The sequence below is a fragment of the Astyanax mexicanus genome, chromosome 16 (assembly GCF_023375975.1).
Source record: "Astyanax mexicanus isolate ESR-SI-001 chromosome 16, AstMex3_surface, whole genome shotgun sequence".
Classification (NCBI taxonomy): Eukaryota; Metazoa; Chordata; class Actinopteri; order Characiformes; family Acestrorhamphidae; genus Astyanax; species Astyanax mexicanus.
Genome location: NC_064423.1, coordinates 26,894,472 through 26,912,750, shown reverse-complemented (window position 1 = coordinate 26,912,750; position 18,279 = coordinate 26,894,472). Strand labels below are relative to the sequence as shown.

General features: G+C 37.5%; 1 protein-coding gene across 2 annotated transcripts in view; it reads left to right on the top strand.

The window, feature by feature from the left end:
• Positions 1-17,681, top strand: part of arhgef18b (rho/rac guanine nucleotide exchange factor (GEF) 18b) — a 54,800-nt gene extending 37,119 nt beyond the window's left edge. For both annotated transcript variants that reach the window (XM_022669834.2, XM_022669835.2), the window contains 4 exons: positions 861-1,337; positions 11,597-11,918; positions 12,019-12,147; positions 12,577-17,681. In XM_022669834.2, coding sequence (XP_022525555.2) covers positions 861-1,337; positions 11,597-11,918; positions 12,019-12,147; positions 12,577-12,719 — 1,071 coding nt within the window. In that variant the 3' untranslated portion in view covers positions 12,720-17,681. The remainder of the gene's footprint in view (positions 1-860; positions 1,338-11,596; positions 11,919-12,018; positions 12,148-12,576) is intronic.
• The last annotated feature ends 598 nt before the right edge of the window (positions 17,682-18,279 follow it).

The following is an 18,279-nucleotide window of genomic DNA, read 5'->3' as shown; positions in this document are numbered from 1 at the left end:
CCTCATACTCCAGCTGGGCACAGCACAAACTGATGAGTCACAGAAAGCAAGGAGCCAGGGACAGTTTAACACGTTTTAGAGGCTGCAGCAAGAATTTTTTGTTTCTTCTTATTGCTTTGATTTGTATCTAATTTGTGCAAAAAATCTCATGTTAGTAATAGAGCTCAGTGTAATTGTGAAGAACTAACAGAACCTTTACCAATCTAACATTAGTAAGATTTTGGGTCCTGAGATCATTACCCCTCTTTCTTGCCAGTCTTTGAATGAAGAGAAGCAACTGTTAGTATTTCGCTTTTTGCAGTCTTTACCAAACTTTGCTTTTATTTGAATGAACTTTGCTTTTATGGTATTTTAATTGACAAAAAATGAGCCACAGTGCATCAGTTCTCATTGTGAATCCTTTCCTTACCATAAGGGGGTGGAATACAATTATTGGACTTTTGGATTTTTTTTTCTTTACTTGTTATTTCCGGTGATTTTGGTGCGATCCCTGACTGTGCAATTTGCTGTCAAAGTTTATGGTAAAAGTGAGTGCATTGTGGCTTGAGCTTTGTCAAATCTGAAAGCAAAAAAACTAAGTTTTGTGAAATAAAAACTAAGTTCAGTAAAGATTGATAAATATAAAGGCGAAGTTCAGTAAGAAATATGGCTCAAATTAGTTGTTTTTCATTATTTGAGCACACTGCCTAATGCACTCTTTGATAAAGTTTGTAGTAAGTAATTTTAGATTAGTTTGCCTTACACAAAAAGAAGTAGTTTAGTTATTCTAGTGTTTAAGAAAAAATGTTTAGAACCTAAAAGTTGATCATCATAATCTTGTCATATGTAAGTCGTCATTGTTGCTCTACTGTCCAACGCAGGCCATCATCTCACAGCAGGACAGTCAAATTGAGCTGCAGCGGGCATCCCTGTACACAGCAGAGCGGGACCGGCCAGGCCGGCCGCGGGGGACCAATGTCCTACTGGAGCAGGAGAAGCAGAGGAACCTGGAGAAGCAGCGTGAGGAGCTGGCCAACTTCCAGCGTCTGCAGACCCAGCACCGGCAGGAGCAGGCACGGTGGGAGCGCGAACGCAAAAAGCAGCAACAGCAAGCCGAGGTGGCTGAACAGAGGCTGCACGACCGAGAAGAGGAGTGCAGGAGGCTGGAGGCTCGGCTGGCGGAGGAGAGACAGGAGCTGGAGAGGCAGAGACAGACCTACCAGCAGGACTTAGAGAGGCTGAGAGAGTCCACTCGAGCTGTGGAGAAGGAGAAGGAACGGCTAGAACAGCAGAAGAAGCTGAAAAAACACAAAACTGTGCCTAGCACAGCTTCGCTGTACAGTCAGGAGACAGGACAGGTGAGTGAAGTTGCAAAATCTTGTGTAATTACTGCATTTTTTCGATAATGGTGATTTTGATATTTTCTCTTGTACACCACTTTTCAGTTTAATGATCAGCTTTACTATTTAGTTTGAATTAATCTTTGGACAGAGATCAGCAATATTTATTAATAAAACAGTTTAGTAGACTGTTAAAATGTGAGTGTTTAATACAGTTTTTCTAAGCTTCAAAGCTTTTCTGAGCTTTTCTTCAGGACTCTGGCCCTTTTGTCCTGAGAGTTTGGTATGTTTGGCCAGGTACGAAAGCCATTGATCCACAGTGAGGTCCAGTGTATCGTTCTTGGACTTTAATTGTTTGCGACAAGACCCATCCCTTTTGACTGTGGCAGTTACAGTTTCTGTAAAGAGTAATTTTAATTTTTTTTAATATATATAAATTATTGGAATGCAAAAGTTGTACTCATGTACAACTAAGACACCCAAACAACATTGGTGACAACAGCAGCCACTTGGCAACATGGTAGCAAACACCTGGGGTACCATAGCATCTGTCCAGCAATAACCCAGGACCACTGTAGTACTGATTGAGCAGCCAGTTTATATCAACAGTACATTAACCATCTGAGATAACATAGCAGCACTGTAGCGATACCACAGTTACCACTTAGCAAATACCTAGCAACCACTTGCAATACCGTAGCATCTGCCTAACAAACACCTAGCAACTATATAACACCCATCTAGCAACTAATAAGAAAATCCACAATAACCACCTAATATATACCTAATTACATCCACCAAGCAAAAACAGTTCTACCCTTTTTTTGCATGCTAGTACGTTTATAAGCCCCATCCACTTTTACTATGATAAACTAGTATTCACATTGTCTAGTATCATATTCTCCTTCAAACATTCAAATCAGATTCATTTAAAATCATTAGTCTATGGTGTGGTGCTGCTACATCCCCACATTTACTCACTGGCCAGGTGAAATACTGCTGTACAGTCCTTTCCTGAACTCTAACTGTAACCGTAGGCTCAGCCTAAACAATACCTCACTGTTTCCAGATTTGAAAGCTTCGGCGTTTCCTGCTCTGAGCTTCTGTGCTCTGTTTGCCGATGGGAGATGGCAGATAGGCAGCTGCTGGGAAAGAGGCGCCTCAGCAGTGATATTTGATCAGGCTTACAGCAAACTATCCACAGAGCCATCCACAGAACAGCCAGTCTCTGTGTAAACAGATACAAGTACAAAGCCGCAGATTGGGACACATCCTGTACCGGCCAAGCCAACATAGGTTTAAGAGGCGTTAGTATAAGCCGATTTAGTATCAAAATAATTACCAAACATTTTTATCACGAACATATATATATATTTTTTTATTTTATATCACTGTATTGTGTTGTGCATGTTAATTAAAACGTAGATTTTTTTTTTTGCTTATATCTGTGGACTTTTTTTGTATGATTGCATCTGTAAAGCTGTTTATATGACTTATCTTAGTGTTGATTAGTTTTTACAGGACAGCACTGAAAAATTGACTGCAAAATGAAGGAGTTAAGGCAAATAACAAGCTAAAACTGGTAGGCGAACATGAAATAAAGTCTGTGATCGGTATTGGAGCATAGTAGAAGTTAGAGCTGCTCTAAAAGTGGTAAAGCTACAGCGTGTTGTAGTTGCCTAGTCCCAAGTTATGTATAAATCGGCCTGATTTGTAATAATTATTGGGATATTGTCATTTGAGGAAAGGTCTAAGGAAATACTGTATTAATACTCTTGAGTATTCAGTACTTGTGTGACACTATTGGTCTTTATTAATTTTGATTTCACAGCTCTGTCTCTGGTAATTATGTTTTTTTAACTCAAAATCAGAGTAATCTGTAGACATAAAACAGATCGTAAGAAACATCCAAGCTTTACTCATTGTAAATAGATATCATCAGGATGCCATCTATCTGTCATTAACAATCAGTGAGAAATACAGCTTGGAAGGTTTTACCTTCTCTTCTTGTCTAGGCTAATCAAATTTCGCGTAGCCTATGATCTCCTGAAATTAACATCCGGTGTGTGACTTTTTCTAAAACTTGGAAATTTTTAGAAAAACTGTGCTGGATACCTAGTTCATTTCAGATTCCATTGTTCTAATGACTATGAAATACAACTATGAAGTATCTGATATTATGACATATTTTCTAAAGGTTTTTTCAAATGAAAAATAGCAATTTATTGCTTTGCTGACAGTATCTAATTATACTAAATCATGTATTGCAATACATATTATATATCCAGGTAATTGCTGATGAACTTGTAACAAGATCATAGAAGGCTGCAATGGCTTAATTAACTAAACTAAAGTAACTACATCTCGATCAATCTCTGGTCCAGATGCCTTTTGGGGGTGTTCAGATGAATGTAGGTAGTTATACAATGCATTAAAATGTCTTTTAAACTTTTGAACTTGATTGATTCATGTGTGATTAAAGCCCTATAATTACAGTTTTAAGATTTCATCCACATTGTGTAGTTCCAGTAAGGCTTTAGGCTCCATACTGAAGTTAAAGTCAGTTTGTTGACCTTTCTAGAACTCAATAATAATAACGAATCTAATTACTTCTACATTGTGTTTGGATGAACTCCATTAAAACCATTAGTTCTGCTTAGGGCTTGTTGTCACGCACTGCTTTGCTGACCCCTGGCCAGTCCTGTTTGTTTGTTTGTTTGTTTGTGTGTGTGTGTGTTTGTGTGTGTGTTTGTGTGTGTGTGTGTGTGTGTGTGTGTGTGTGTGTGTGTGTGTGTGTGTGTGTGTGTGTGTGTGTGTGTGTGTGTGTGTGTGTGTGTGTGTGTGTGTGTGTTTGTGTGTGTGTGTTTGTGTGTGTTTGTGTGTGTTTGTGTGTTTGTGTGTGTGTGTGTTTGTGTGTGTGTGTTTGCTTGTGTCCGTGCATCAGAGCAAATAAACACAGCTACCCCATTCATGACCTCCAGGTCGGCAGGCCTTCATGTCTGCCCTCTTATTACATTAGACTGGTCAAAGGAGTGACACACAAGTCTCGCCTGTCTGTTGATTCACCTGGCGCCCTTAAGCTGTGTTGCATTAGGGTTTTTTTTTTTAACGTCAGAACCAGAACTAAATATTTTTTGGGTTTTTAAAGATTTTTTACAGCTTGATATTACAAACTTTAGCCTAGAAGAAGATTGAGCTGGAGAGCCACAGGGTATCTTGTGTCTTTTAAAAGTAAAAGTAAGTTTTAAATGTATAAACTGTGTAATGCCACAATGTTTCTTTAAGACTCTTGAGGAGGTAGTATTAGATTAAAACAGATTAACAATGAAAACAGATTGTTTACTATAAAATAGAAAGACCAGATCAGAATTTTAAAAATAAATAAATAAAATTAAACATCCAGGAAAGCCTGCTTAGTTCGGGAATGTAGCTCTTTGGACAGATGAAACAAACTACTTTTTGCCAAATGCTTTGAAGAACCATGTTGCCATGATGATAAGAGAAGTGTATGGGAATGTGAAAAAAGACTCAAAAGACTATCCAAAGAATGCCACACCATTTTTTAAACATGGTTGAGGTGGTGTTATGGCATAGTTGTTTATGGCTTTCAATACTCAGCATTTGGTGAGGATTAAAATGATTAAACTGTAATTATTAAAATGGCCCAAGATGCAAAACAAAAATTATGCCAATTATTTACAAGTCAGAGCGTTCACATAGCTTGCTTATTCACTGCAGCTTCATTGCAGGCCACTTATTGACCATAGAGTTTAGTTTAAACCAGTGACCTCAGCTGTTAAGATTAATCCCCCCAGAGCAACTTCTTACAGCAAGTTCTGTGTAATCACACACTTCCTCCAGAGAGGGCTCCAAATCCCCAGCCGTAAATGAATTTGAAGTGCACTTGACATGTAAAGCCAGTGTGTTACGACATCCATCTGATTAATATTAGCCTGCAGGCTTTACTGTGAAGTTTCTGACAAGGCTTGGCCTTCAGATAATGTTGTACTCATACCATAAAATCCATTCAGCGGCTTGCACAGGCCCTCTGGGTGTGGATTTTCAGAGCTTGTTTCAGGGCTGTGGAGCTGAGAAGAGTTTTTGAAGGGTGCAGCAGATGAAAATTAAATTAGGTGGTTACAAGCTGTCAGAACAATCAGTAGAATTCTTATTTAATTCAGCCGTAACACCAGCATATTAGAACTATTATTATATGATACAAATATTATAAATGCACAAGAATAATTAGACATATCCACCCATTGCCATCCATTCCCATTCGTACCCAATCATATAGAGGCCGACCGATCGATCGGCCAGCCGATTTAATCGGCCGATTTTTGTTATTTTTTTATCAATCGGCATCGGCCGATTTTCTTATTTGGCCGCGCCGATTTTAATCCGGCACATCTGCGGGCAGCTACTTGGAACGCAGAGCAAGGTTTCAAGAGTGAGCAAGACTTTCAACGGGTAAGGCATCCATTTTTACAATCCAGTGTCCCAAAGTCTATATTTTCTCTCATGATTAGTAATCTGTGATGTTGCTTCATTTACTGAAAAAGAATAGAATTTCAACTGCATGTTGTAGCATTTCTCTCCAAACGAAACTATGCTTAGCGTTGATGGCAGGAGTGCATTTGGAATGCGCCCTGACTATGCAAGGCAAGCCCTATCTATAAGCTCTAGTATAAAATAACTGACGTCTCTTCTTCAGAAACGAAAATTTCAGAAAAATAACAAAAAATAACAAACGAAAATAAACCCAAAATGTTGACAAAAATATAATCTAACGAATTTCAAAAAAATAAAACGAAATTCTCCACACAACCAAAGAAAATTACTAAAACTTGTAATACTGAAAAAAGCGGAAAAACGCGTCTAACGGACTAACGGACCACGAGTGCCGCGCGCTCGGCACAACAACTCCCGCTGTACAACTCCGCTGTACAACAGCGCTTATAAATAAATTAAACACAAAAATGAGGGTATTCTATCAGTAATTTCAGTTCGTTTTAGTTAGTTTTATAAACACAAAATACAGTTCGAGATAGTTATGTTTTTCCTTTTAATTACCGTTTTTATTAGATTCAGTTAACACAAATGTTTTTCACTTTCAATTTTCGCTATTTCGTTCGCTTTAGTGAACAATAATAATTGGTTACTTAGCAACGTTGTAATTATCACACCAGAGCTTTATATAAAATAAAAATAGGAGCCTGATTTCGGGTCGGTCCTCAGGTCAGGTGGGATTCGGGCAGAGAATCTAAGCTCTAAAATAGAAAGCAGCACAAAAACCGGAGCAGCTAAAAAGAGCTTAACGTCCTTAATTCGGAACTTGGGTTGTCCACGGCAATCACTGAATTGATTAGAGCACGCAAATCGTCACAATTGTGCCTCACTTCACCACGCCAAACCACAGGCACAGCGGCCAGAAGCTCAAGTTCACCGGACAGAGGAGGGGTTAACCAGGGCAAAGCGAAATAAAAAAAAAAAAGTTCATAGAGCTGCTAAAGTAACGTGCAGTAACGGGGTGTCGGAAATAGTAACGGCGTTATAGTTACAGTCATAGTAATTAGTTAGATTACTCGTTACTGAAAAAAAGTAACGGCGTTAGTAACGCCGTTAGTTTTAACGCCGTTACTCCCAACACTGTATATAAATAAGCTTTATTGTAAACGAATTAATAAAACAAATAGTTTCTAAAATAATGGAGTTAAAATAAAACATCTCTTTTTCCTTCACTACAAACAGACATTAAATCATGCCGCCTCCTGCTGTTCTGCTGTAAAACTCACCCGTTTAAAGCGGTTTGCGCTGTTAGATATTAAATGAAACGATGAGCAGAATTTTCTGTTTTGTCGGGTTCTACTTTAGAACCCCCTCCAGACTTTTCTGATAAAAGCTCATTTTATCCTGAACCTATAAAGTCCGCGCTCTTCAGCTTTCTCAACTCATTTTCCGCTCACGCACCGAACCTCCAGTACAGCTGATGAGACGCGTTTCTCTGGCTAAGGAGCTCATTTGAAGAAGAAAAAAAAACAGATAAAGCTATATTTAAATTACAGCACCTGTCTGTTTTTGCATTATTTATAATTTTATTCTTAATTTAAACGTCACCCATTTTTGTAAAATAATAGCTGCAGCCCTAATGTGAACATTTTATAACATTGTCCTCCCATGTCCATTCGTTTTCAACTGCATGGAGTTGAAGAAGAAATTAGCTTTGCCGTTTTGGAGTAACTATCTAAAGTTGTCACATTATGGAAGTCTTCTTGCACTCTGTTAAACATATTAAAATGAATAATTAATAGACTAACAGACTGCAACAAGTCATACATTTGTTAATTAGTAGGCCCCTACAGTAAATTTTATATAATAGCCAACATAATATTTCTACTATAAACATGAATATATAGTGTATATAGAACATATGTTATATAATGAATAAAATAAAATGTTATGGATAATACAATCTAAATAAAATTAATATTTTTTTATTAACATATAGTGATATAGTAACATTAAAGTCACTATAAAATGCTAACCTTATTTTCAATAAATTGTGTGAAGTTTACAACTGTTGTGCCTCCTCTTACTAGTATGATTTTAAGCATGCCAAATAAATATAATACGATAGCATATCGGCCCTAAAAATCGGCAGGTCACATCGGCCATCGGCTGACTCTGACCACTAATGATCGGTATCGGCATCGGCCTTAGAAAAACCCATATCGGTCGGTCTCTACAATCATACCCATTTATTCACACCCATGTTCACTATAACCCACACACATCCACTATTACCCACCCATATTCCCTATTACCCACCCATCCCCACCCATATCCACTTATACCCACCCATATCCACTCATACCCACTTATTCCCACCCATATCCACTTATACCCACCCATATCCACTTACACCAACCCATATCTACTCATACCCATTTATTCCCACCCATATCCACTTATACCAACCCATATTCTCTCATACATATATCCACCCGTTTCCACCCATATCCACTTACACCAACCCATATCTACTCATACCCATTTATTCCCACCCATGTTCACTATAACCCACACACATCCCATATTACCCACCCATATCCACTTATACCAACCCATATTCTCTCATACCAACCCATATTCTCTCATACCTATATCCACCCGTTTCCACCCATATCCACTCATACACATTGATTCCCACCCATATTCACTAATTCCCACCAATAACCATTCCCACCATACCCAGATGTATTTATTTCAACATTCCCCTTCTTACTCGATCAGTATCAACATACCATATTTAGTGTAAGCTTACCCTCCTTTATTCAAGCCACCATTTCTGATATAAGTGTCGAATTGATTCAGTTGGATTTGGTGTCCGAGTTGGACCGGTTTGGAGTCATAAACGGGCATTTCTCTCTTACACCGCTACCAATGTTTCCTATTGTGCTGATTGTGTATGAGGCAGCGAAGACTAGTCCAGGCATGTTCGAGCTTTATCAGACCTTTAGTGTAATCCTTTACGCCTCTGTGAGTGAGTGGGTGTGTGTGTGACAGTGTGTGTTTGTGTTTACACCCCCCAGTGCTAACAGAGCGAGCTCTTACAAGAGTGTTGCGAAAGGACTAGGCTATTGTGCAAGATGCGGTTCAAAAGGCGGCAGCCTTAACAACCTTATCATTTACTGTCCTTCATACAAACCACCACAGACGATTATGGGGACATGTGGGTACAGCCAATCAGGTGGCATCTTGCACTCAAAATCGAGTATATTATGTTTATCCAGTAAGAGAATATAGTTTATAATATGCTTTATGCACTCGAAACCGAGCAAAATAAAACATTGAAACATACTGAAAACAGTTTTTTGCAGTTTAATTGCTTTGTCAGTTTGTCATTGCGGAAATTAAATAGCTTAAATATTTTTGCAGGGTAAAAAGAAGCTTTCTAGAAAAATCGCAATATTATGTAAAATTAATTATCCATTGTTTAATATAAATTATTCAGCTTATTCACATCTTAATAATGCCAGTTGTCAGTGCTGGATGGAACTGTAACACTCCTCCACTCCACTGACAAACATTACTCACTTCCTCTCTGATTAATAAGCAACAGATAAAAGATCCACACATCTACTCTCTTATTTTTTATTTCTTTCATTCTTTCTTTATTACTTTTTCTTTCTTTTACCCTCTTTGTTTTTTCTTTTTTATTCCTTTCTCCTCTCAAATGCCATTTTTCTTTTCTCTTTTTCAGTTTTTTCTCTCTCATTCTATATTTCTTATTCTAACTCTGGTTGCCCCTCCATTTTATTAGTCCTTTTTGTTTTGCTGCATTCTTTTTTATGTTTTATATAGTTTTTTTTAGTTTTCTTTAATTTCTTACTCTTTCTTTTTAATCTTTCTTCCTCTTTTCATCTCATTTACAATTTTGTGTAATTTTTTTTCTTTTTCTTTCTCAGATTCCTTTCTCTCTCATTTTCTTTTACCAATATTTGATATTTGCTGTCTGTTTTTTTTTTTTCTTCCATTGATTGTTTTTTCTATCTCTGATTTTCTTACCTTTTTGTATTGTCTTTAGTTCACTCTTCTCTTTCCTTACTTCCTCTATACTTCTTTCTTCATTTTTTTCTGCAGTTCAACAGTTTAACACATTCTCTTCATAGTCTTGTAAAGTTTATTTTGTAGCTAAGGAATTTGTGTGTGTGGGTGTTGGTGTGAGGTGGGAAAACCCCTGGAACAGGTATTTATCTGTTTGATTTAAGAGGCAGGTATTTGAAGGGAGCTCCACTCTTAGACTGGTTTTAGTGCTGAAAGGCTGCTGTCAGGAACGCTGCCAGCAGTAATTGTTTAGTTGGTGTCAGTCAAATATTTACATCCCTTTTTCTCTCTTTCTTGCTACCCATCTCTCTCTCTCTTTCTTTCTCTTTCTCTCTCTGTGTAAAAATCACATTTGTCTCCATCACATATTTACCTTATTCTCTCTGAAAGGGGAAAAATAGCGAATCTGTGTGAAGAATCTGCTGTGCTGTGTGAAGAGTTCTGCCTCGGGGGATGCTTTGTTTTGAAGTGTCTCTCTGGAGAGGTCAGAACTGGTGTTCCCCGGAGGCCCTGCTGAAGCATCCAGAATAGCCTTTCCAGCTGACAACATCTGCTTCTGAGAGATGTTCTAATACACAGCTGTCACCGTCAGCAGCAGGCAGGGCAGTGAGGGCTGAGTCATGTCTGTATTACAGGTGGTTGTGGTCCGAGCCGTGTGTTTGAACACTGTAGTGTTATGAGGGGAAAGACTGAATGGATGGTTAGTGTTAGTATGAATGTGATGAAATACTTTTAATATATATTATTTTTACATTGCAAACATTATTTAAAACTTCTGTGGATTGTACAGACGAAAGACTACATTATTATACAGAATTGTAGCATATATGCGGTTTAGGTAAATATATTATAAGATATAACAATGTAATTTTTTTTAATTCACATTCTTTGGTAGATGTTTATTCGTTAAGATTGTCTGTAGATTAGTTGATTACTAAACATAATTGACAGTGTTCAATGTTAAATCATAGTATCAGTCTAGCCCTATCTCTCACCTGTGAGAATACAGGTGCCACAAGCAGTGATTTAAACCATTTAGATATGAATTTGCCTGATGTCATCTAATCACGGGTGTGTTTCCAATGCACTCCACGTGGCAGAAAGCGCAGCATATGCTTTTAATCTGGCTTGATCTTGTAAAGACCCCTGTGCTTGTGGTGGCTGGATTTCTGTAATAACACACACTCCATATTTCCTCCCTGCTGTGTTCAAACACGCCGGCTGCTCTTTACGAAGCCGCGTTCAAAGAGAAGTCTGCTAGTCCGTTAAATACAACCAGCCATGGAAACCCCTTTTATCATTCCAGAGCTGAGATCTTCCAGTTTCAGCAGATTTTCAAATGGTGCTTTTTTTTTTTTTTTTTTTTTGCTTCTGTCAGAGCGCAGCTCTAAGTTTTAGCCAGCCACACCCCCTGTCTTGCTTTTGCACAGAAGTGCAATGTATAATAAAACGGTATGAATGCATTAATAAAAAAAATAGAATGCTTTTAATATCTTTCCTATTATCTGTTCGATGTACAATCAAAGTAAAGGTGTTGGTGCCTTAAGATAAATGTGTGGCACTTGTGTGGGCATTAGAATACTGCATTATGATGGATATTCTGAAAACAAAGCTGTACATTAAAGGGCATACAGTCAGGTTCATAAGCGAAATTCTTCTTTTCTTTTCAGCTTCCAGTCTCCTCCAGTTTTAACGGTGAGCTTCTTCTGGGCAACGCTGCTGGAGAATCGAGTGGTCCAACCCGGTCGTTGATCCGATCCAGCATGTCGTTAGCCTCTGCTGATTACCTGGAGAGGCCTGAGGTTCCGCCCCGCAGAGAGAGCAGCACGGCGCAGCCCCTGAAAACGGAGGTACCCATCCACCTCATCAGCACCACCAACCAGCTGCACAAACAAGGAGGGGTTCAGCAGCAAATCCCCACCAAACTCGCCCTCATGAAGAGTAAGGACAAGAGCAGCAAGGTTAAAAGCTCACATCGCACAGACAGCTCGGGTAAGAGTCACACATTCTGTATAATTCAGTCACAAGACTTGTTCTGACAAACAGATCACTAATTCTAAAATATTAATCTAACTGAAATGTGTTTTGGCAGCTTCAATAGATATGAAGCAAATGCTTCCTATGAAACTCTCAGCTAGAGAGGGTGAGAATACGCTGAAAGCACGTCGCTCCATCAGCCCCAACCAGCAGCCTCAGCCTTCACTTCAACTTCAGAGCACAGGTAACACACACACACACACACACACACACACACATACACACGGTCTCAGATTGCACTCCAGCAGCCCTGTTTCATATTATTAATTAAGATGTTTCCAATACATAAATTGTTATAATAAAAACAGTAATAAAATGACGTGCTGAAATAAACTACCAAAAAAATGTGTTGTAGAGAGGCTTTTTAAGTAATATCAATTAGAATTCAGTATATACTTTCGACATTTGTAATATTCACTGTTGTCTAGAAACATGGACTAAAGTACAGCACATAAATGAAAACAATAGTCGCAGCCTACACAAGCCTAAAGATTTTGCTTTATACATTTTATATATGGGAATATTTTTATAAATTGGGAATTTTCAGTTCAGGGCTCACATATCTAACCTGTGTTACTGATCTGACCAGTGTACATGTGCTCACGCCCCTCAGATCCCCCCAGCTTTGCAGACAGCTGCCCCAGTGAGCCGTCGTCAATCCAGACGGCCAGCCTGCAGCGGCCACAGACCCAGAACCTGACCCCACCGTACACTGTCACCGACGACACTGCCAAGGAGGATGTCATCTTTTTCTGAGCACCACTGTGCATTGCTGGGAAAACGCTGCCTGGAGAGGACGTACAGGGAAGTGTGGGTTGGAGAAAAAAGGCACAAGAATGTGTCCACCTATAAGTTCTCTGGACAAAAAAAAGAAGAACATGTCTTTTATGAAGTCTTTTTGTTTTAAGATTTTTTTTATTATTAATTACTAATGCCAACGACTCACTTTTTAATGGAAGTAAGTGGTGAATAGAAGAAAAAAAATGTTTTAGCTGAAAACTCAAAGCTCAGTTATTTTATTTTTTGTCTGAGACAATCCAAAGACCACTAGAAGAAAAAGAGCACAGAGCGACAAACCACTGTGGAAGTCAAGGTTAATGAAGGAGCTGATAGAAATGAAATGAAGTTAACTTAGATGGTCACATTAGCACTCCACTGGACTTTCATACATGACCATGCACCTTCACAACCTGGACAACTGCTGGGCCACTGGGCCTGAAAATGTTCACTGAAGGATTTTATGAAGGTTTCTCTCTGATTGTATTGCTTTTATAAAAGCACAAGTATGTTTATTGCCCTCAAGTTTGGTATGGATGGTCACTGAAGTGCTTTCTGTGCAGCTCAGCGGCTCTTCAGCGTTTTTGCTCCTCATGCTCAGACTTCATTTCACCAACATTTAGCTGGATTTTTTTTAAGCCAGAATGTAGCTGGTCCTTTAAATGTCTTTTTTCTTTTTCTTTAAACAATGATTCCAGACCACTATAAAATCCTCACCAGTACCATCCATATAGTCACCTTCACCTTAGCGTCATGCTTTAGTGTTAGAAACAACTTCACTCCAATCATTCCACAACAATAATTGTTTTTTAGCTTTAGCCAACCAACAATTATCTCAAATGTAAAGTCAATAATTAGAACCAGCTAAGCACAGCCGCTGAAACTCTGTCTTTATGGTCTGTCACATTCAAATAATAACCATTTATATTCTTTATTTTATCTATAAAAAATATATGAATCACCTTTATGGCACATTAAGAGTGAATTGTAGTATCCAAAAAAAATAATATTTACCAGGTGTACATTTCAGTTTCAGGAACACAGTGCAGTGTTTCCTTGTATTTAAGTGCCAAATAGAAAATTCCAAGCTAATCAAACTTGTGCTTTTGTTTAGGTGGGTTGCTTCCTCAGAGTCATTATACGCATGCTCACACACATGAGGAAAGGGGTCAGCACTTCACTTAGATACTAAATGCTTTATACATTGTGTGAGTACACCATTTGTTCTCAATTGTTAATAGTAGTAAGTCAGTGGGGCAAAAATTACTGCAAACCTTGTAATTTTGGAATTAGTAAAATTTAATTTTTTTCAAGGATGTCCGGTCAGCAGCCCACACACACATTTTTGTGGTGATGGATGGTAAATGAGCTTAAATAGACTGAATTGGGTAAATGCTCAATATGTACTATAGAGGAATGTCTGCAGTGAAGTTACCAGTACATTTCAAATTCAATTTCAGTTGGATCTTGTGATGGATCTTCAATATTTGCATTTGCTCTTCCCAGTTTCTCAGTATGCATATGTCACTGTCATGTCAAAACCTTGTCAATAATATGTATGTGCTGCTCTGGTTATATATTTCCCGCCACTGTAAACTCTTTTTCTCACTGCAGGGCTGAAAGGTTCTTTTCCACACAGACTTGAATCGGGCTGAATCCAGTTTTCTCATTCAGGTTAGCTATCTGTGCTTAGGCCACAGAAGCGTTCAGTGGAAGGGCTTAATGATTGCTGAGAATAACACGCTAGCTTTTTTGTGTGTTGTGTTAAAGCAGTGGTAGCTTTGTGGCTTGTACAAGGCTTGTAGCAAGCATGCTAATGCAACAATGTTGAATAAGGCGGGTCGCTGACTGGCTGAATGCTCACATATATCTACATTTCTCCATTAGTTAGTATCCTCTGTTTGATACAGTGACATGCTAACATGCTAACTGTGAAATCGAGGTGGTAATGTGAAATATTATAATTACAATATAAGGTCTTTCTGCTGCTGACTTAGCAACACAATAAATGAAAAAAGAACCCATAAGAGGCCTAACGGGTTCATACTACTATATACATACTAGAGCAGAGCAGTATGGAGTGGCCTTATTCAACATATAGCCCTGCAGAAAAGAGATCTGAGTTTCTCTACAATAATGCATTTCACACCAAACCACTGTGCATCCTAATCATTTAAATATGCAGCGATACATTTCTTGTAAAGGTATAGATATGAGGTTTTTGCTGTGACAGTGATGCACTTTTTAGACTGATATTTAAGCTAATTAAATTCATAAATTTTGGTCTGCTCTCATTAAATGACTCAACCATAATCAAACTGCAGTTATTTTAAGCACACATTATGTAAGTTGGACTACTGGTGAGTGTGTAGAGACACTTTGTATGTATGATGGTACAAGCTGATTATGTAAATATTGTACATATGATTTTATTCAAACTTAGAGCTAAGATTTCTTTTATTTCATATGGCCACTGGAACAAGAAATGATCGTGGCCCTTAATTTAGGTAAGATCTTTTTTTTTTTTTTCTTAAGACCCTTCCTCAGTCAAAAAAAAGTACATTTTATAATCAGTCTGTTTTTATTTTCCAGCACTGAATTGAGAATTATGTGGTTAGCATGCTTAATTTTTTTTTTTTTTTTGAAAGTTAAAAATATGATTAGGTTTTCGTTGTAAGTAGGCAACCAAAGAGACACTGTGACACTGTAGCAGAGCTAGCCTAGCACTCCATTTCCTTATACATGACCTTTTATAAATACAACTGTATATGGACGCTTACTGTAAAGACCCTGTGTCAGTTTTGTGGGAGCTTTAGTGTGAATTGCTACACTTATTCCAGTCTGGCTCTTCAGAGGGACCTTGCACTTTACCTTACCTCATTATAAACCACTTCATACACTCCGTTCAGTTTAAAAACTACTGTATGTTTAACAGGGGGTGTTCGCAGGGCAAGATTATCTCACTTAGCCAGATAACTTAAACTCAAACTTACGTAAATTCATACTTTACAAAAGGAAAAAAAGAAAAGAAAAACAAAAGAAAATTGTCACTTTAGGTTAAATGTTAGGCTGCATATTATTTGGTGAACCTCACATTCGCCAGATTTACCCCTTATTCTTTTTACATTTTTGTTGTTTGCTTCTTTTGTAGTACACTGGAGTACACGGGCTAATGTAGCTAACACATTAAAGCTAACACCTTGCTATTTAATTCATCACTAAATTACTCCCTCGAGACATTTCTAGTAGACTTGCTTATGTGGTTGCTGACAATCATGATGTTCACAGACGTCTTCAGTGAAGACTTTAAAAAAAAATACCTTCGTCTTGTCTTAGCTTTTAAATATTATTCAAACAGAATAATTTGAACATGTTCAAACGTAGCATCAGATACGTTGGACAAAACTGCAGAGCTACAGACAGTAAAGGCAGCATAAAAAATAAAGAGGTGGTTAGTCTGGAGCTTGCTTAGCATATATGCTAGTTATCTAGTTTAGTAGTCAGGATTGGGAAGAGTCCTTTATAATGTATTCTGTTACAGATTACTGAGAACCTGTTAAAATATTTATTGTAGAGCAATTTAAAGCTTCTTTACAAAAAAAAAAGTTATTTTTAGAACTGAAGTAGCTGATGCGAAGTGTATTTAGTAACTTTCACACCCAGTGAAACAAACTGTAAACGAGTTTATTACGGTTTTTGACGAGATGAATGAGCTAGAATTATCCCTGATTTTTTAATGTTTGGGGGAAGTTCAGTTTTTTCCCCAAAATGTTTGATTAACTGTTGTCCCAAAACTCTGCTATGGATTTATAGATTATTATTGACAACATTGTTTCAAGGTAATGCTTGCTAGTAATCTCTCAATTTTTCAAACTTATCTTTAATGTAATTACTTTTTTTTTGTACTATATCAAACAATTTTTTTTTCTGTAACTTGATTATGTAACACTTACATACATTTCATTACATGTTTAGTCCCGTTAAGATTCGGATCAGAATTTACAGCTGCAGGAGAGTGACATTGGCGTGAATTCCACAGCAACTGGAATTGTGTACTGCTTTAGGTTTGACAGAACTAATTTAATCTGCTCTAATTTTTTTAAAATAAATAATTATAGATATCTTTGTCTCATACAATGTCAGGACACCTCATAAGCAAGCCTATTAGAGATTACTAAATGTGGTTTATGGAGCGTTTGTGATTATTTAGGCACTTATATTTAGCACCATGTAGGATTCTGACAGTTTGCTAGGTACATTAGCCTTGTAGCTTGTAGTGTGTTAAACAAACAAAAGAAGCACATTCCTGACCAAACATGGACTGGCTGATTCACTGTGTTTGAGGTGAGAGATAGAAGTTGCAAACATTTTACTATTTTTCAAACTAGAACTTTTTTGTTTGTGAGAAATCCTTCTTTGCCCATTTCCCCCAGATCAGCACCTACTGAAATAATGTCTTAACATCTGCCTCAACTTCTCCATGTGACCACATGAATTTGTGCTAATGTCTTAAACGATCGTTTTTTTTTTTTTTTTTTGCTGACTTGTGCTGTGAGTAAACGGTTGAGAATCGTATTTGGAGGTAGAGAGGCTAATTACTTATTCGGGTGTTTTTATTTTCTCCTGTGTTCAGTGGAAGCACCTTTTTCTCCTGTGATGTAAATAACAAATATGATTTTTTTTTGTGCATTGCCAATTACACTAGTCACTTTTAGTAGCAAACTTGAAGGGGACCTGAATGTTATTAATATGTTTTCTGTGTTTTGTGTGCTTGTATTTACAGCTGTTTTAATGAACTTTGTAGCACGCAGGACCACCGTGATTTTTCTACCATTATATTTTACTCACAAATAAATTTAGATATGGTAATACCTGTGAACACACAAACCAGCCTTAGAGACCTCTAAATTTTAGTAATAAAATATCTAAATGCTACATGAACTTGTGTTGAATTGTGTTGTTTTTTTTACTTAAGGTAAAATATATATTTTTTTTATTTTAGAACCAATAAGCTGTCAGTGTTTAATAAAAAGCATAAAAATTGGTGACTTTATAGGAAATGTCAAAAATATTATGTTTACCGGTAAATAAAAATGGAAAACAAAGGTAAAATATAGTAACAGAACAGCTACACGGTTCAAACGATAGAGAAAACTTTCAACAGACAACAATGGAAATACTTTTTTTTTTTTATACATGATTTATAAGCATTGCAACAGCATAATTATTTGGGATGTGTAACATTTAACATGAAGACAGTGTTTCTTCAGGTGACAGCTTGGGAACATCAACACCACTATAAGTTGGGAGGAGTTATCTTGTGAGTGAGGTTGAACACTGGCCAGCATGCTCATGGTATGGCAACATGAATTATAAGTTTACAAAATGACTCAATCTGATGGTGGTGCCATACGGATGGGACATTTAATGTGTCATACTAGGAATACATTTTAGAAGGAAGGCATTACCTCAGTAGTGGTAATGATCATGACCAACAACATCTAGCTAGAACCCCCCCCAGATAACAAGCATCTCTGGT